The sequence below is a fragment of the Oryx dammah genome, unplaced genomic scaffold, assembly GCF_014754425.2.
Source record: "Oryx dammah isolate SB20612 unplaced genomic scaffold, SCBI_Odam_1.1 HiC_scaffold_19, whole genome shotgun sequence".
Lineage (NCBI taxonomy): Eukaryota > Metazoa > Chordata > Mammalia > Artiodactyla > Bovidae > Oryx > Oryx dammah.
Genome location: NW_024070203.1, coordinates 4,673,852 through 4,694,605, shown reverse-complemented (window position 1 = coordinate 4,694,605; position 20,754 = coordinate 4,673,852). Strand labels below are relative to the sequence as shown.

The window sequence follows — 20,754 nt, the reverse complement described above, 5'->3', positions numbered from 1 at the left end:
GAAAAGAAAGTAATTAACTCTTGCTCTTGACACTTTCATGTTAAAGCTGCTGAACAGGGCTCTTAAACAATTTAAATATTTAGAGAAACTTGACGTGCCCAAAAACAAAAATCTTAAATGGCCCAAACTATTGTCAGAATGACTTCAGGAAGACACTTACTCTGGAACAACTAGCAGAGCGCTAACATTCCAGCACTATTATCTTAGGTAGAACTAGAGTGAGCAGCTAAGGCATAAACCCTAAGCAGGTTCATCAACCGCCTTGCCACAAGGACCATGTAATCCAAAAAGATATAAAATATCTTCTCATAAACTAAGAGCAACATAAGCAGAATCCAAGAGTTATAACTAAATATGTCTATATGTCATGGGCGATAATATTCAAAACATTTAACAATGAATCTTGAGCTTCCCTGGCTCAGATGGTAAAGAATCTGCCTGCAATGCAGGAGACCCAGGTTTGATCCCTGGGTTGGAAGATCCCCTGGAGAAGGGTATGGCTACCCGCTCCAATATTCTTGACTGGAGAATTCCATAGACAGAGAAGCCTGGCGGGCTAGTCTGTGGGATGGCAAACAGTAAGACATGACTGAGAGACTTTCACTCACTTCCCATGGCAAAGGCATTCACAAGGCAATATATGCTGCCCTTGGTTCTGAAGACCTTGCTGAACCGGGATTTACCCTCTGACTGGGCCAAGGGTGCGGTAACTCAGGAGTAGCTGCTGACTTACGTGGAAGCATCTCAACCTTTTAACCACCAGAAGGGGTCAAGCCATGCTCACCAGTCAAATATCAGCCCTGCAAACCAAAACCTAGACAGAGACCTGCCACACAAGCACCTCCTGACAGATGCAGAGGCCACTTTAGTAGGAAGAGCCCAGAATACAGACCCCTTCACTCTGATGGGGAGGCATTTACTGACATAGTTATATGCCTATCAGGCATTTACTGAATGGTGATGACACTAAAGAAACCAAAAGTGTAATGAGATTTGTGTGGTTGAAAGCTACAGATATTCTTAACCTCAGTCTATCTCTCTCTCAAAATAAAAAAAATAAAAATAAAAAAAATGGATCCTGCAAACTGTTTGGATCTATTCTTTACTCAAACTCTTTTCCCATTTAGGTTATTATGGAACATTGAGCCAAGTTCACTATGCTGTAGAGTAGGTCTCTGCTGGTTATCTATTTTAAATATAGTAGTGGTATACACTAACTGAAGCACTTTGCTGTAGACCTATAACTAACACATCATTCTTAATCAACTATAAAGAAATGAATACAGAGAACCTCAACTTTCAAAGACACACAATACAAGATCAAGCTAAGAACTGAAATCCTCATAAGATTATAAATTTCCTTTTTGCTCTTAACAACAGTAAAACTGCTTAGAAAAAATCTTCAACACCCAATCTGAGTAAATTAGCTTAATACAGATTATCTCTTCAGGAAGGGACAAAGGAAAGGCTAATCAATTTCAGGAGATATGAAATTGAAATCAGGAAATTAGCAAAACTGAAAATAAGATTTTTACCTCCTATACTCAATCACCAAGTCACATTTATCTTCCAAATTGCCTACCTGTTTGTTCCCCTCTGCTCTAACTACTCCAGTTCAGACTCTCACCTCCCGCCTGAACGATGACAGTGGTAGTTAACTGACTGACCTTCCTACCCACCGTTTGTGCCCACTGACCAACTCCCAAATGCCCCTCTCCATGCATCCTTCAGTGTTGCAAAAAATTCACACACATTTGCTTTCATGGATGCAAACACCAGTATATCCACACCTGCCCTGCCTTTCAATTGCTCAGCAGGATAAAACTCAATGTCTTAAACACTGTATGTAAGATCTGGAGCCCACCTATGTGGCTAAGCTCATGGTCTGTCACTTGCCAACACAAACACCTGAAATGCCATCTTACAATTTTTTCTCCTTTTGTACTGAAGGATCAAGAAGAGATGGAAGGAATACATGGAAGAACTGCACAAAAAAGATCTTCATGAACTGGATAACTATGACGGTGTGGTCAGTCAGCCAGAGCCAGACATTCTGGAGCATGAAGTCAAGCAGGCCTTAGGAAACTCTGCTGTTAATAAACATAGTGGATGCAATGGAATTCCAGTAGAACTATTCAAAACCCTAAAGGATGAAATTGCTTTTAAAAAGTGCTGCACTCAGTATGTCAGCAAATCTGGAAGACCCAGCAGTGGTCACAGGACAGAAGGGTAACACCAAAGAATGTTCTAACCATTGGACAATTGCTCTCCTCTCCCATGCTAGTAAGGTCATGCTTAAAATCTTGCATACCAGGCTTCAGCATTACATGAACCAAGAACCCCCAGACATCCAAGCTGGGTTTAGAAAAGGCAGAGGAACCAGAGATTAAAATTGCCAACATTTGTTGGATCATAAAGAAAGCAAGGGAATTTCAGAAAAACATCTACCTGTTTCATTGACTACGCTAAAGTCTTTGTGTGGATCATAACAAAATGTGGGAAGCTTTTACAGATGGGAATACCAGACCATCTTACCTGTCTCCTGAGAAATCTGTATGCAGGTGAAGAAGCAACAGTTTGAATCCTGAATGGAAAAACTGATTGGTTCAGGACTGAGAAAGGAGTACCACAGGGCTGTCTGCTGTCACCCTGTTTATTTAACCTATATGATGAGAACATCATGAGAGATGCCGGGCTAGATGAGTCATAAGCTGGAATCAAGACAGGCAGGAGAAACATCAACAACCTCCAACATGTGGATGATACCACTCTAATGGCAGAAAGCAAAGAGGAACTAAAGAACATCTTGATGAGGGTGAAGGAGGAAAGTGAAAGAGCCAGCTTAAAACTAAATATTAAAAAAACTAAGAGCATGGCATCTGGCCCCATTACTTCATGACAAACAGAAGGGGAAAAGGTTGAAGCATGACAGATTTCCTCTTCTTGCACTCCAAAATCAGTGGATGGTGACTGCAGCCATGAAATCAGAAAATGATTGCTTCTTGGCAGGAAAGCTATGATAAACCTAGACAGTGTATTGAAAAGCAGAGACATTATTTTGCCAACAAAGGTCTAAATAGTCAAGGCTGTGGTCTTCCCAGTGGTCATGTACAGATGTGAGAGTTGGACCATAAAGAAGGCAGAACACCAAAGAATTGATGGCTTTGAACTGTGGAGCTGGAGAAGACTCCTGAGAGTACCCTGGACTGCAAGGAGATCAAACCAGTCAACCTTAAGGGAAACTAACCCTGAATACTTGTTGGGAGGACTGATGCTGAAGCTGAAGCTCCCGTATTTTGGTCACCTGTTGGAACAGTCAACTCACTGGAAAAGTCCCTGATGCTGGGAAAAATTTGAGGGCAGAAGAAGAGGGCATCAGAGGATGAGATGGCTGGATGGCATCATGCAATGGACATGAACTTGGGTGAACTTCAGGAAATGGTGAGGAAGAGGGAGCCCTGGCATGCTACAGGGTCGCAAAGAGTCAGACACAACTGGAGGCTGGACAACAACAACAACCGGGGGAGGGAGGATTTAAATTCACATTCCACTTTTATATCATTCTTTAACTATTCCATGCTAACTTCAGTTTCTCAGTTACCATATGGAATAGACTCAATTGTGTCCCCTCCCCCTCAAATTACTATGTTGAAGTGCTAAGTCCCCATGTGAATGGTACCTGGATATAAGGTCCCAAGGGTGACTCTGACCTGATGGGACTGATGTCCTTGTAGGAGAAGAACAGACACCAGAGCTCGCTGGTGGCCAGCAGAGAGGAAAACCCGTAGGAAGACAGTGAGAAAGTGGCCATCTGGATGCCAAGGAGAGAGCTCCCACCAGACACCAAACCTGCTGACACTTTAATTTTAGACTCTCAGCCTCCAGAACTGTAAGAAGTAAGTGTCCACTGTTGAAGCTAGCAAGCCTGTTATATTCTGTTAAGACAGCGCAAGTAGGTGGCTAAGTGGTAAACAATCCACCTGCTAAAGCAAGAGATGTAGAAGACATGGGTTCAGACTCTGGGTCAGGAAAACCCTCTGGAGAAGGACATGGCAGCCCACTTCAGTATTCTTGGCTGGAAACTTCCATGGACAGAGGAGCCTGGTGTGCTATAGTCCATGGGACTGAAAAGAGGTGGACACAACTGAGCAGGCATGTACATTATTCCCAGCCCAATAGACTAATACACATTTTGGCACTATGAAGCAGGTTTCTACTTTGTAACAAATACCTAAACATGTGCATGTGCTTTTGGAGCTCAGTGATAGGGAAAGACCTAAAGACGCTGGAGGCTGCATGCCAGAAAAAGTCTAAACTGCCCTGAACGGACTACTGATAAAAATGTGGATGTTAAAGGCAATTCTGGTGAGAACTCAGGAAGAAAAGAGTGTTTTAGAGAAAGCCTCTATGATCTTAGAGAAGACATACAAGCTGTGAGAATGCTGTTAGAAATATGGACACAAAAGGTCATTCTGAGGAAATCTCAGCTAGAAATGAAGAATATGTTAATGGAAACTGAAAGAAAGGAGATCATTATTAGAAAGTGACGAAGAGCTTGGCTGAATAGTTTTATAGTGCTTTATGGAAGGCAGAACTACTTGTAAGAGATAAGACTGGATATTTAGCTGTGGAAAATTCTAAGCAAAGTGCTGGAAGGAGCAAGTTGGTTTCTCCATACCATTTATAGTAAAATGCAAGAGAGAGAGAGATAAGCAAAAAGGAACCATTCTTTTGAAAACAGTGAGAAGGCACGTTCTAAGAGCTTGGCTGAACAATCACTTGTCAAGGAAATTAGTACGGGTGGAAACCATCGATTTAATCAGCTGTCTCACTGAAGACAGGAATAGACAGGGTGACACCAGCAGAGACACAGTCAACCTGAACTAAGGTAAGGGAGCACAAATGAGACACAATAAGGAAAGGCTCTGAGACTCGAGATTCGTCAGGATGGGGTCACAGAGTTACTTAGCAGAGAATATGCTTTCATCCTTCAAGACAGACCCCAAAGGCACTTCAGTTACCATCAGGGCTGCCGCTCCTACCAGACTAGAGGGCAAAGCTGCTTCCTCCTCAGTTTCAGAAGACAGGGTCCTCTGCTCAGTTTAGCTGCCAGGGAGCTGATGCAGAGTCAAGGGGGCAGGACCAACACCCAGAATCGGGGTGGGGCGGGGCAGGGCTGCGGAGGGCCGGGGCAGTGACCCATCCCTCGGTGGGCCTGGAGGGCAGAGCACCCATCACAGAAGATGACTATTCCTGGGCCTTAAGACCTAAGGCTCTGCCTGGCTCGGCTCTGAACTGGTTTGGCACATTCACATCTCCTTTCTGGTGTCTCCCTTTAGGATGGAAATGCCTGTCCTGTGCCTGTCCCACCACTGTGTCTGGAAGCGCATAACCTGTCCTGTTGCACAGGTTCACTGCTGGGCAAGGGTTCCGACCAGGATGAGTCTTCAGGTCTCACCCACACCTGATCTAGATGACATTCAGATGAGACCCAAGACTCAGATTCCATGCTGGGTTAAGACTTTTGGGCCTTGCTGGGATGAGGTAAGTGCATTTTGCATGTGAGAAGAACATGGATTTTGGGGGAGGCAAAGAACAGAGTGCTGTAGACTGAATTTGTCCCCACAAAATTGATGCTGAAGCCTCAATCGCCAACAGGATGGTATGTGGATACAGGGCCTGTAGGGAGGTTCAGTCAGTTCAGTTCAGAAGTTCAGTCCTCTCTGACTCTTTGCGACCCCAAGGACTGCAGCACGCCAGGCTTCCCTGTCCAGCACCAACACCCAGGGCTTGCTCAAACTCAAGTCCATCGAGTCAGTGATGCCATCCAACAATCTCATCCACTGTTGTTCCCTTCTGCTCCTGCCCTCAATCTTTCCCAGCATCAGAGTCATTTTCAATGAAGACAATTCTTCGCATCAGGTGGCCAAAGTATAGGAGTTTCAGCTTCAGCAGCAGTCCTTCCAATGAATATTCAGGGTTGATTTCCCTTAGGATTGACTGGCTGGATCTCCCTGCAGTCCAAGGGACTCTCAAGAGCCTCCTTCAACACCACAGTTCAAAAGCATCAGTTCTTTGGCTATCAGTTTTCTTTAGGGTCCAACTCTCACATTCATACGTGACTACTGGAAAAACCACAGCTTTGACTAGATGGACCTTTGTCAGCAAACCAATGTCTAGGGCTTCCCTGGTGGCTCAGAGGTTAAAGCGTCTGCCTGCAATGCGGGAGACCTGGGTTCGATCCCTGGGTTGGGAAGATCCCCTGGAGAAGGAAATGGCAACCCACTCCAGTATTCTTGCCTGGAGAATCTCATGGATGGAAGATCCTGGTAGGCTACAGTCCACAGGGTCGCAAAGAGTTGGACATGACTGAGTGACTTAATTTTTTTTTTTTTTTGAACATTCTTTGGCATTGCCTTTCTTTGGGATAGGAATGAAAACTGACCTTTTCCAGTCCTGTGGCCACTGATGAGTTTTCCACATTTGCTGGCATGTTGAGTACAGAACTTTAACAGTGTCATCTTTCAGGATTTGAAATAGCTCAACTGGAATTCCATCACCTCCACTTGCTTTGTTACTAGTGATGCTTCCTAAGGCCCCCTTGACATCGGACTCCAGGATGTCTGGCTCTAGATGAGTGATCACACCATCGTGATTATCTTGGTCGTGAAGATCTTTTCTGTACAGTTCTTTTGTGTATTCTTGACACTTCTTCTTAGTATCTTCTGCTTCTGTTAGGTCCATATTGTTTCTGTCCTTTATTGAGCCCATCTTTGCATGAAATGTTCCCTTGGTATCTCTAACTTTCTTGAAGAAATCTCTGGTCTTTCCCATTCTATTGTTTTCCTCTATTTCTTTGCATTGATCACTGAGGAAGGCTTTCTTCTCTCTCCTTGCTACTCCTTGGAACTTTGCATTGAGATGTGTATATCTTTCCTTTTCTCCTTTGCTTTTCACTTCTCTTCTTTTCACAGCTATTTGTAAGGCCTCCTCAGACAACCATTTTGCCTTTTTGCATTTCTTTTTTTGGGGGGATGGTCTTGATCACCGCCTCCTGTACAATGTCACGAACCTCCATCCATAGTTCTTTAGGAACTCTATCAGGTCTAATCCCTTGAATCTATTTCTCACTTCCACTATATAATCATAAGGGATTTGATTTAGGTCATGCCCAAATGGTCTAGTAGTTTTCCCTACTTTCTTCAATTTAAGTCTGAATTTGGCAATAAGGATTCATGATCTGAGCCACAGTCAGCTCCCAGTCTTGTTTTTGCTGACTGTACAGACCTTCTCCATCTTTGGCTGCAAAGAATATAATCAATCTGATTTCAGTGTTGACCATCTGGTGATGTCCGTGTGTAGAATCACCTCTTGTGTCGTTGGAAGAGGGTGTTTGCTATGACCAGTGCGTAGGGAGGTAACTAAAGTTAAATGAGGTCATACGCTGGGACCCTAGCCAATGGGCGTGATGTCCCTTGAGAAGAAGAAGGGCCCCTGGAGACACGCTGCCCCATGAAGCACAGGAAAGACCACGTGAGGGCACCATGGGAAGGAGACTATCGTCTCTCAGCGGCCTCATCAGAAACCAAACTTGCCTGCACCTTGATCATGACCTCAGGGTCTAGAACTGCGAGAAAATAAAACGCCTGCTGTTCACAGCCGTGTGAGCAGCCTAGTACAGGTAACCCTGAAACAGTGTGTGGGATTGGTGGTGCCAACCCTCTAGGCGATCACAACTTGAGTCTGACTTACGCTCGTCCTCAGATAGGTGTTCCCTCCACACTCACGATCCTCAGCACTCCAGTTCCACATCCACTTATCAACCAACATCACAGGACCGCAGGGCTGGCGACTGCAGAAACCCATGTGTAAGTGGACCACACAGCTCAAATCCATTCAAGGGCAAACCGTACATTACAGCTGCTATCCACCATTTTTCTTTATGTAGTCTGCTGACCAATTTCCACTTCACCAAATTCTGATTCAAAGATTAATTCCTTTTCTGTCTTACCTGATTCTGTAAAGCAGAATTTGCTACCCCACCATCAGCCTCTGGCATCGGTCTCTTATCAGAGTCCTTAAACATAGTAACTCAAGTATCTATCTGCAGTTCTTTCCACGTGAACTGTGAGGAGAGTTCACAACCCTCCATCTTTATTCCTAAGACTGCACAACCCACAAGGGCTCCAATGGTGTTAGCTGCATGATCTGCTTAAACCTAGACCACATTTTGGCCAAAAAATTATCTACTGTTTTATCAAAAACAAATTTATCACTTAACAAAAACTAGAGCGTGTCACCTTCCAGAGTTTCAGGAAATGCAGCCCATCACTTACCCTAATGCCCCTCCCGCAGACACACACAGGGTAAGGAGATAACCGGACAGCACTGTGTGTCCTCCAGTCACAAGCTTCTGGCTGGTGAACTAGAGGAGCCCACGCCCTCCCAGGGGCCTCAGCAGATGTCCCACCGCAAACATGCAGGAGAAAACAAGAGCCCGTCAGAGAGGGACACTTTCATTTGCCCCAAAACCAGTGCACCGACCTGGAACTCCTTCCACTTGCATCCCTCTTAGACAAAAGGAGGAAATGCCCTTGCCTGCACCGCCATCACAGCTGCCTACTATCTGAGAGCTCTGCACACCCTTCCTTCTCACTTGCTACTCACCTGCCCATCAAGGCTCTCAGTATAAGCACAAAAGGGTTCCAGGACTGAGAAAGGAGGGAGGCAGCACAGCGAGTAGTGTGTGGCAATCATCTAACTCATTTCCCACATGTTACAAAGGATAAAGCTCTATTTCTCACTGCATGTTACAAAGGATAAAGCTCTATTTCTCACTGCATGTTGCTACTGGAAGAACAGAGACTACTGAGTTTCCTATGGCCTGACCTGGTGGCCTACTCCACATCCTTCCTGAAGGCTAAGACTGCCCATGAACCATGCCGCACTCGTGAGGATCCCTCAGCAAACCTGCTCCTCCTCCAGATCTGCCTGTGCATGACAGAGTCACCCTTCCCGTGGAGTAAAGAACCTGGCCTTGCCCAAAGTGAGGTCTGAATTTTGCCCACAATTCTGGCATGCCATCCAGGTCATACCTGACGGGGCATCTGTTTTCAGGACAGGGGCTGGCCATACCCAGCTTCACGTGATAGGCCAGAAAGACCATCATGCAATTCAGCATGGAGGTGAGATGACCATGCAGGCAATTACAGGCTATCAGTCACTCAGACGTGCTGCAATAAAAACGCCATGTGAGCTTCCCTTGTGGGAAATACAAGTAGCCCCCCCAGCATTTTGAAAGTTCACTTTATGCCATTTCACTTTTCTGAAAGAACTAATTAGTACCTATTTTCACTAGGTGAAAGAAATCTAAAAAGAAAACTGTCACTTGTATGAAGAAAGGCAAAAGGCAAAGACAATATCAGAGTTGGTTTTGGAGTCTGTTTACAGAGGCAGTGTGCGTCCTGAGCAGAGTGACACCACCCAGTTCTTCCCCGGGAACCACACTCAGCGTCTCAGCATCCAGCCACCACAACCCTGACCTGGGTCTGTGGGCATCTGTGCTCTATCTGGTTTATTTTGTGCCTCCGTGAGCAAGGTGGGTCCTCAGGGAATTGTTCCTTCCCTTTATGCCATTTCAGTTTAGGAAAGGTTTCCGAGCAATCCTCTATTTTGGGACGGCGGGGAATCTGTACTCCACACATGTTGTCATACATGGAAGCCAGAGGACACAGTCACCTCACATCTGGAATCTTCCCAGACTCTGTCCTATGCATCTCTCAAGAGACTGATTTTAATCTTTCTTCTTTACCTGTAATAAGTGGTAAGTGAAGTGAAGTCACTCAGTCGTTTCTGACTCTGTGACCCCATGGACTGTAGCCTATCAGGCTCCTCCGTACATGGGATTTCCCAGGTAAGATTACTGGAGTGGGGTGCCATTTCCTTCTCCAGCTATCTTTCCAACCCATGGATCGAATCTGGGTCTCCTGCATTGTGGGCAGACACTTCACGTTCTGAGCCACCAGAAAAGTCCTTGGTAACCATGGATATAATTGCTTTCAGTGAGTTCTGTGAATCCTTCTAGAGAATTACCAAAGCTGAGGGTGGTTTTAGGAACGCTGAAACAGCTTGTGGTTGACTTCAGAGGTGAGAGGAGTGCTCCTTGAAGTCTGCAGTTGGGCTAAGTCCAGGCGCATCTATCTTCCTTTCCTCCTCATCTCACACCCTCCACACCTGCCCTGTGAGAAACCCCTGCCAGCTCTCTCTCCAAACCACAGGCAGGATCTCCTCACTGCTGCGACCATCCTGTCTGGTCTGGGTGACTGTAAGAGCTCCTAACAGACATCAAGTTTCTAGCCTGACTACCACAAAGTCAACTCTCAATACACCATCCAGGAATCTCTGCGAAATGTCAGATCACGTCACTCCATGAGCAAATGCCCTCAGCAACTCCCCGCTCCCTGAGGATGAATGTCACAATGCTGCCAATGCCCCCAGGCCCTACTCAGGCAGCTCTGACCCCTCCTCTGCACCATGGCTGGGCCCAGCCCATCCACTCCGATTGGTCCTAAAGCCACCAGAGGCACTCCTGCCCCGGGCTCGCCGACCTTTCCTCAGGGTAGAGAACTCTGCGCTGCCCTCCCCTCACACACACGCACAGCTGGGCTCCCTACCTCCTCCAAGGGTCTCCTCATCCTGCCTTCTCAGGTCACACCCCCAACACGGCCTACTCTTTCCTTTCTTTCTCTGCTCTCCTAACCCCCTGCAAAGAACCAATAAATTGCAGAAGAAACTTCAGAATCGGTTTTGTCTGGGAAAGATATCCTGGCTACTATGAAGATTTGTGATTTCACTGATGGTTCTCAGTCATGTTCAAAATAAGGAGCTAGCAAACTACTGAGGGCTCCTGGGTGTAAGTAAAGTTTCACTGGCACTGAGTCATGCCCTTTGGTTTATGCACTGTCTGTGACATACTGTAGAGCTACAGGAGGAGAGCTGAGCACTGCTACATGGACTACTTGGTCCACGAACCTGAAATACTATCTACTCTTTAAGAAAAGTTTGCTGATCTCTATTCTAGGTAATTTAGATTTACAGATAAGGGACACCCCATGCTGACAAAGCAAATTCACATAACTAGATCTGGCTTGATTTAGAAAGCCAAAAACTACTTTAAAAGTGTATTTAAGAGCTAAAATAAATAACAATACCACTAGAACACATCCTTTCAACAAGCGGAAAATACAGGGCCTCCTCCAGCTGACATGGAAAAGGTCACATCTCTTCCAACAGTGACAATAACTCAGGAACAAGTTGCTAAGGGCTCACAGTGTCCAGTATGCAAAGAGGATTAGATAGGTGAGAAAGAAGTCCAACAGTTACCCTGAAACCACTACTTTGACAGCAGTTATATTGTGTTGTGGTTAGAACTGCATGATGCATGACCGGTATGTAGGAAGAGCTTAAATGGCGAGGACTCTACTCAGCAAACAGAGCTCTGGGGCTTCTGCAAACAACAGATTTAGCAGTGACAGACAGCTACATGACTTTCTGTAGACGGACTTTGTGAAACTAAAGACCACCTCTTAGTCAGGGCTATGGGAGACTTATCATAGCTGTTAATTATATCACAGGTAGATTTAAGAATCACTTAAGAAACCCCAACCCATAATATTAATTCACTAAGTGTTTTTCTTCTCTAAATTTAATGTTAGTATCTACAGATGGAATTGTATCTACAACCCAGTGCCTCTTATTCCTGAATTCAGAGTGATAATTTTCAAAGTGTGAAATTTGATTCTGTGGGTTCCCCCTGCCAGAATGGAACTGGTTCCTTCAAGTCTTCCTAGGGTCCTGCTACCTGTCATGATACCCCGTGATGGACGTTTTCACCTTTCTCCAACCTCCACCCTGTCATCAGTGTACCTTACAGTAAACACAGTGGAGCCAGAGCCCTAAAGTCCTGCTGATATAAAGTCCTTCTGTTCTAATTATACAAAAGCATCTATCTTGGCCACATCAGCCATGGAGTGAGGTCACATTAATTTAGGAATCTGAGACCAATGATTTTGCTTTTCCTTAAATCTTCAGAGAGCAAAGAAAGCAAAATTACAGTGGGAAGGAGAAAGTGGCTTCTCATGGTACTGTTTTTTTTTTTCATTTTTATTTTTAAAGACTACTTCACAAGATGCAGCTTCTGCAGAAACCAACATGACAAATGACATGTCTTAGGAGTCTTACGTTGGTAGGAATCTGATTCTGGTTCCTTTTCGGGAATGAGTTGGGCAGCATACAGGTACAAAAAGACAGAAGTTTGAAATCTTCGGTTCTAAGGTTTTTTTAATTGATTCCCAACTCACTGTTTATCCTGGGGATCTTAAAATAATTTCCCTCACAGAAATTATTTCATTACTGCTTCTACAGCAAATACACGCTTTTTATAATTCATTGGTCTTCAGGAACTGAGGTTCTATGCTGTCTCACTTTAATTTTTAAAGCCCATTTATCATCTCTGAAACCTTTCTGTTTGCTTGGTTCTGGCTGTACTTGGAGTCATACTGATTACTGTGATCACGCCCACAACTTGACCTAGAGAGGCAGGCCTTCTTTTTTTAGCCTTATAGTGTTCCATGTACATGCACATGCTCTTTGGCACACATAGGTGTTTGTGTGTGTGTGTTAGTTGCTCAGTCATGTCCGACTCTTTGCAACCCCATATACTGTAGCCCACCAGTCTCTCCCCTGTCCATGGGATTCTCCAGGCAAGGATACTGGAGTGGGTTGCCATTCCCCTTCTCCACAGGATCTTCCCAACCCATGGATCGAACCAGGGTCTCCCACATTGCAGGGAGATTCTTCACCATCTGAGCCACCAGGAAAGACTATTAAGTGTTTAAAGTTGAATAAATGAAGAAGCTTAAGAATGCTGCTGGAAAAAAAAAATCAAGATCTATTTTAACAATGATAAATGTCTTCCATTAACAGGGACAAATGTTTTCCAAAATGAAATTTTTTAATGTATTAAAAAATATAAAAAACTTACTGATATAAGTTTATAAAAATGTATGGAAAAAGAATTAAGAAAGAACACATTAGAAATTCCCTGGTGGTCCAATGATTAGGATTCCATGCTCTCAGTGCTGAGGGCCTGGGTTCAATCCCTGATCAAGGTACTAAAATGCCACAAGCTGCCCAGCACAGCCAAGAAAGGGAGGGAAAGAGAGACTGAAGGAGGGAAGCAGGAAGAATAAAAGAAGAGAGACAGAGAAAGAAAAAAAGAAAGAATTTGTTGACAAAGATTAATTCAAAGTTTTAAAGACTGATGCATCAAATCTGAAAAGAGGTACAAACAAGGATTTTTCATTAGTGTTGTTTACAAAAATGGAAAAACTGCAAACATCATAAATGTCCAAGTAGCCATCACTAGAAGACCAGCCAAATAAATTGTTATATCCTAAGAAGGGAATGCAATACACACAAAAATGATGTCTCTATCCTGAAGAGATGCCTGCAATATATCAACCAGTGATTACCAAAAATCACATAAAAAGTAATCACATCTGTGTAAAATTACAACACAGAGGGTATATGGGAGAAGGAGCTTCCTGCATATATTTGAACACATTAAAAAAATATCTAGATAGAACAATGTAGTGGTTATTGATTGTTGGTAGTCTGTTCTCTTAAGATTTTCTTGATTTTCTTTCTTGGACTTTGATTAATGGGCCCTTATTACTATTACCATTATCATTAAAATAATGCTGTTTCCATTTTCAGGAAAAGAAAAATCAAAACTTACCCAACTAAAAGAAGAAGTGCACAAATCACAACAAATCCCAAAGTATATTTCAGTGCCATTTTAACTTGCTAGATGTCAAAGGAAAAAAAAAAACATTCCATTTAGTAAAACTTTTCAAACATTTTCAAACTTTTCTTGCTAGAGTGTAACAGTATTTGCATGTTCGATATACATTTATATTCAACTGTGAAAAGTTCTCTTTATTGAAAAACAATGTATATAACACATTTTAAGTATCTTTCACACTATACTAGATTTTTAAAATCTTTTCAATGATTAGATCACATGAAAAGGTAGTACACCTAAAATATAATGAATTCTTTGTGGGAGACTTAACAGTAATTAATTTACTTTAACAAATAACAGAATATTTAATAAAATATTTCTCAAAATAGGGAGCAATCAGAATCTAAAATGCCCATACCTCAATTCATCAAAATGAGTTAAGTAACAATTAAGCAACAAGTATAATATTTAACTTATATGTTTGGATATACATATAATATATAAAACATATACTTATAAAAACTTATTTTATAAATATGCATACACATACATAAAGCACATGCCATGCCAGGACTGTTTCTAAGAACTTTACATATGTTAAACTCATTTCATACTTACAACACCCCTGAGATAGGCACTCCCATCCCTGCTTCAGAGATAAGGAAACTGTGGCCCAGAGGTAAAATAATTTACCATATGTCACAGAGGTACCAAGGGATTAAACAAGGACTTGAAACCAAGAACTCAGTTCTTTAAAGTCTGTGCTTTCCCTGGTACACATAATATAAGCCAAAGTTTAACAAAAACACAAACTAGACACTCTAAATACATGGAAAGAAAAGTTAATCTCAAAGGAAAAGCTACATCAGTGAGAAAAGAAAACATGACTTGTCTCTCGGCCTAATGAAATCTCTACAATAATCACCTTTTAAAATGTAACTTTATGCTTCATATGATAAATTCTTATTCACAAAGGAGAGACAGTCTTTAGGAAAATACCTAAGGTAAAGTCAAGGAGGGTCAACCACAGGGGATGGGGAAGATGCACTGAGAAGCAGTGAAGAGAGGAAGCACCTGCTCATCCCATTCTCAGCAGCGAATCTGTGACTAGCCATGCCACCTTACACACCCTGGGCTTCAAATACAGAATTACACAGTATCTGCAGAGAATGATTCAACTTTCTTTATAAATCTTTAAACACTTTTTCCTCTAACAAATTGCACTGACTACCACTCTGGGAATCATTTAAAATATTGCTGATGTACTTTGCTAATGATCTTAATGCAAATGCTGTAAAGTTTTAATAAGTACGGCTATGCCTAATGCTGGCTTTTGAGTGAATATATTTGCTTCTGTATTTAAATGTTACAAAGCAAAAACAAGTTATAAAACAAATTCCTGTAACTCAATAAAAAGACAAAATAAATTTATTCTTTTATGCTGTTTTTCCCTTAAATTAGAAATAAAGTGTTCAATTTTGGCAAATATCTTTCAACATACAATTTCTTCTAGCACCTATTAAATTACTATATATTAATAGAAGTGCTGGTTCTAAACTACCAATGCATTTCAGAGACAGGCCCAACTCAGTCATATACTATATTAACGTGCTTCTAAGATACTCCTGAATTCTCCCTGCTAATGTTTCAGTGAAGAGTTTTATACCAAGACTTCAGTGACCCTGGTCTGCAGGTTTGGACATGCTCGTGTGCTCTACTGACCAGGTTTCTGTATCGGTATTACTGTGGGATCAATAAGGACAGTCTGCAAGTCCCCCTTTCCGTCCTAGAACACAGGTCAGCAAACCACATCCTGTGGACCACACGCAGCCCCTCCTACCTCACATCACGCTCACTGTACACTGGCTTTATGCAGAAATAAGTTTGCTGACCCAGCTGCGGAACTGCTCAAGAACAACCGTCACAAGTACCCTGTGACTCTTGGGCCCTGGAATATAGTTAGTTTGACCCTAGGTGTGCTGCAGGTATAAAATGCACTCTAAATTTCACAGAATGTGAAAAAAAGTAACGTCTCATTAAAAAACGTTTTTGATTCTCTGAAATAATACTTCGAACATATAATATTAAATACAATGTGTCATGAAAAATAATTTTAATTGTTCTTTCTACTTATTTTATTGTGGCTACTAGAAAATTTTAAATTCACATGTGGATTACATTAGATTTCTATGAGACAACACTGCTCGAGAATAAATTCAAAGTCACATTATTTGAAAACAGGAAGAAATAATCCCTTTCCCCCTAAATTGAGACCTCTAAAATAAAGCTACTTACAGTGCATTTACCAGTATCATCCTCATCCTTTTCTTCATAGTAGAAGTAGACAAAAGGGATCCAGAAGAACACACAGAATAATATAACAGAATATAAGGCTGCAGAAAGAATGAGATGAGATATAATAAAAACACACCAACTTAACAAACGTTTCAAACATATAGGTACACACACTCCAAATTCACTCCCCTATCTGACTCCTAGACCTGCACTTGATATGTATGTGTAATATCCAAATCAACCTTTTCTGAACCCTGTTTCATGAAGTCAACACCATTATTACCACATAGCAAATCATAATTCAAGTTAACTTTGGGGCAATTTTTAACAATCATGATACTAAATGTGTCAATAAATTGTAGCCTCTAACATCTCAGGTCTTAAGATGGACACACCACAGTACTAAGAACTTTCTGTGAACGATCTTATGTAAATAAACTTTAGCTTTTATATTCTTTCCAACTTAATACTGAGTACAGCTGACACATTTGCCAGTCACTCAAGTTAAAGAAACAGCTGTAACTGATATGATCCTTTTGTTGCAAATAATTTCCCCAATCTATGTCTAAAACGAGAACAGAGGGGCAGAGGAGGAGATGGTTAGATGGTATCATCCACTCAATGAGCACGAATCTGAGCAAACCCCAGATGACGAAGGTCAGGGAAGCCCGGCATGCTGCAGTCCATGGCATCACGACAAGTCAGACACGACCCAGAGACTGAGCAAGAGTTTAAAATATGCAATGTTATGAAACTGATCTTATGAAAATAAAAATCAGGATAGAGAAAATGTAAGAAACAGTAAAATCAGATTCAAAGTTAAGTGATATGAAGTTCTATTTATCTGCTTTAAAATAACATTAGATTTGAGATACTTTCAACCAGTAGTCAATCAAAGTATTGTTTTTAATTCAACATAGAACTTGAAATTTCAACAGCTATAGATACAGTATTTAATATAAAAACAATGTAAACAATTTTTCAGTCTCAAGAAACCTAAGAAATCTGTGTATTTACATTTATTTTCATACACTATTTCATGGGAAATAGTGAAAATGCAATTATATAAAGGAACCACAGGACGAGAATCATTATACTCCTTTATCCAAAAAAGTATTATTAAAGGTTTGTTAGTAATATATAATACTTAAATTATTAACAAATTAAAATAGCTACTTTTAATTACTAACAAATTAAAAGTATTGTTAGTAATGTATAATAAAGCTAAATTACTCATTCTCTTGGGAAGAATGACTGTATAAATTATAGAATTTTTAAACATGATCTAAATAGTAACTAGCACTGTTTCATTTTTCTGGAAGTCACTTATGAAACAGCCCCCACTAAATGCAACATAGTTAAAAAAAAAAAAAAACTCAGAACAAACCAGACTCTAAATAATTGATAGAAAGGTCAGAGTTAATTTATACTGCCCAATCACAACATGACTGTCAGCATACTGAATTTTGGCACTACAAATAGTTTGTGAAATCTATGCAGCCTCTTAATATTGTAAGAAACTAAAAATGACAGTAAATATTTAAGGGTAATGAATACTGATGTTTCTACTATAAACCAGAGAATAGCCAGAATTAACATTTTTATTACAAATCTAAGAGCCAGTGGAAATAAACAAGTATTCAAAAAAGTACCAAAATACTGGTTGGACCATAAAGAAGGCTGAGCTCTGAAGAACTGATGCTTTTGAACTATGGTGTTGGAGAAGACTCTTGAGAGTCCTGTGGATTGCAAGGAGATCAAACCAGTCAATCCTAAAGGAAATTAGTCCTGAATATTCACTGGAAGGACTGATGCTGAAGCTCCAATTATTTGATCACCTGATGCAAAGAGCCAACTCACTGGAAAAGACTCTGATGCTGGGAAAGATTGAGGGCAGGAGGAAAAGGGGATGACAGAGGATGAGATGGTGGGATGGCATCACCGACTCAATGGACGTGAGTTTGAGCAAACTCCAGGAGAAGTGAAGGACACGGAAGCCTGGCGTGCTGCCAAGAGTCAGACAGAACTGAGCAACTGACCAACAAAAAGCTTCAAACACTTAAACATAAAAGGGAAAGTACTATACATCACCCTAAACACTATATCAGTATTAGGACTGAAATAATCAAATAATTTGTTAAGAATAGGAAAAACCCTAAATTATAACAGAGTTTATTGGGCTGATAGCCATATGCCAAGCCTGATAAACTGACAGATGCAGTAAGGTCTGGCTTCAGCCTCAGCATGTCCGTGTGTCTACTGCTTGGTGGCCTTGGCCTTGACAGGCACAGAGCCCAGTGACTATTTCATAAGCATTCCCAGTATTCAGTGGCCAATAAGCATGATTAACAAGGTGATCATCATTATTCCCTGGTGGCTCAGACAGTAAAGCGTCTGCCTACAATGAAGGAGACCTGGGTTCAATCCCTTGGTCAGAAAGATCTCCTGCAGAAGGCAAGGGCAACCCACTCCAATATTCCTGCCTGGAAAATCCCATCGATGGAGGAGCCTGGTAGGCTACAGTCCATGGGGTCAAAAAGGGTAGGACAAGACTGAGCAACTTCACTTTCTTTACTTTCATAATTACCAGTCATTAGGGAGATGCAAACTAAGCCCATAATGAGAGGCTACAGACCCCAGAATGGCTACAATTAAACCGACAATACCAAGTATTGACAAGAATGCAGAACAACATACTTTCCCATGCTTTTCAAGAGGGACTATATAAGCACAACCCTGTGGAGAACAGTCTAGCAGTTTCTCACCAAGTTAACACATACCTACCAGATACCCAGACAGTTCCACTCCCCCAGCAATGAAGCACGGCGACACACGCAAAGTCTTTCTGCCCAGAGAAGCCTGCCTGAGGGGCAGAGTCCAGGGTTCTTACTGGTGATTTATAATGCAGGCACAACTGCCTGAGTGACCAGTTAAGATTACCAAAAGTACAGACTCCAAGAAGGACAGCAGCTGTACCGTAAGTCACAGCACAAACAATCTAAACAAGCTGGACTGCATGATTCTGTATTCAGCAGTATAGATCCACTAATCAATTAGGACTATCAGGTGACAGCCAAGGGCCAGGTCCCCCTGCAGATATGCGAGAGGGAAACTATCGAGTCTGATTCACAACATGAAAGTTGACAGCAATATTATTAATAGTGGTCAAAAGCTGGAAATGACCCAAATGTCCATCCACAGGTGAACAGATAAGCTGAGTGGTACAGTCATACAAACGGCAATAAAAAAGAAAAAACAATACCTGTGATAAGGATGGACCTCACAGACCTTAGGATGAATAAAACAGCACAGACACTGGAAGATGTACACCTTCTGAAAGCCACTCAGTCACATCTGACTCTTTGTGACCCCATGGATATAGTCCATGGGATTCTCCAGACCAGAATACTGAAGTGGGTAGCCTTTCCCTTCTCCAGGGGATCTTTCCAACCCAGGGATCAAACCCAGGTCTCTCACATTGCAGGCGGATTCTTTACCAGCTGAGCCACAGAGAAGCCAACACCTTCTAGTACCTTCTAGCACATCTTAAAGAAGTTCCAGAACTAGCAAAACTGGCTTAGTATGAAGCAAGTCAAAAAAGTATTTGAGGGCAGTTACTGACTATAAAGAGACATGAAGAGGAACAGCAACCAAAAACCTCATACGTTGCTGGTAAGAATATCCAGAACAAGTTTCTAGGAACTGACACCTGAGGAAGGAAGTGGAAAAAAAAACACAGTTCTGAAGAGACTCTAGGATACTGGTCTGTGCAGGGCTGCCCTGACACCACATCCTAAGCCATTTGCTTGTAATCAGACTGCTCTTTTTCAGTGTCCTTCAAAAAGACTTTTTCCTTTAGCATGTAAATGTTAAACTGTAAAGAAGGAAACTAAAAATGCATTAACATTTTCATGTGTTTCAAATCAGTTCTAATGCCAAGTGGGTACTGTATATCTGTAAATGAAAAAAATGCTATCATGAAACAGAGAAACTGACTCTTTTAAAGTTATACTTCAAATTGATAGCTATTTTCAAAGGAAAATTATTCTTAACTCCAATAGGAATGACACTCTCAAATCCTGACATCTTTATAAAATACATTTTACTTGTAGCAGCTTTTGTTAAAAGATTGCTACTAACAAGTAAAAGATAAACAGACTTTTTGGTTTAATAGTCCCACTAAAATTAAAAAAAAATACTAAAAAAGAAATTTTAAACCTCATATCTACAGAAATTGGCAGAAATTAAACTCATAAAACAAGTTATTTTTTAAAAATAAAACTAGCAAAAACAAGTGAACAGAAAGCCATCAACTCTCAAAAAGCCAGACAAAAACTGTGGCAAAGAATACATGATAATTCTTAGGATGTTTTAAATACACACAAAGCAAACAATGTATCTTTTGAAAACTGCATTTTTAAACTATAACTCACATAAGAATTAACTTGGACAAATCAGGCTTTGGAACTTCTAGGCATTCTTTATTCCTCCCGACTACCAATGAGAAATCTGAGACATAGAATAGCTCAGTCAATATTGTAATAGCATAATTAATCATTACAAAGCTTTTTGTTTTAGATGGTCAAAGTATTAAGATATTCTGGGAACTCTAAAAGCCTTCTAAAATTATACCACTGGCCCAGATGAAGCAATCT

The 20,754-nt window shown here is 41.5% G+C and overlaps 1 protein-coding gene across 1 annotated transcript in view; it reads right to left on the bottom strand.

Annotated features, from left to right (window-relative positions):
• LMBRD1 (LMBR1 domain containing 1) overlaps positions 1 to 20,754 on the bottom strand; it is a 146,076-nt gene that overhangs the window by 72,940 nt on the left and 52,382 nt on the right. The window contains exons 4-5 of the mRNA XM_040261414.1: positions 16,100 to 16,197; positions 13,799 to 13,866 (exon numbers count right to left, since the gene is read on the bottom strand). Of these exons, the coding sequence (XP_040117348.1) occupies positions 13,799 to 13,866; positions 16,100 to 16,197 (166 nt within the window). The remainder of the gene's footprint in view (positions 1 to 13,798; positions 13,867 to 16,099; positions 16,198 to 20,754) is intronic.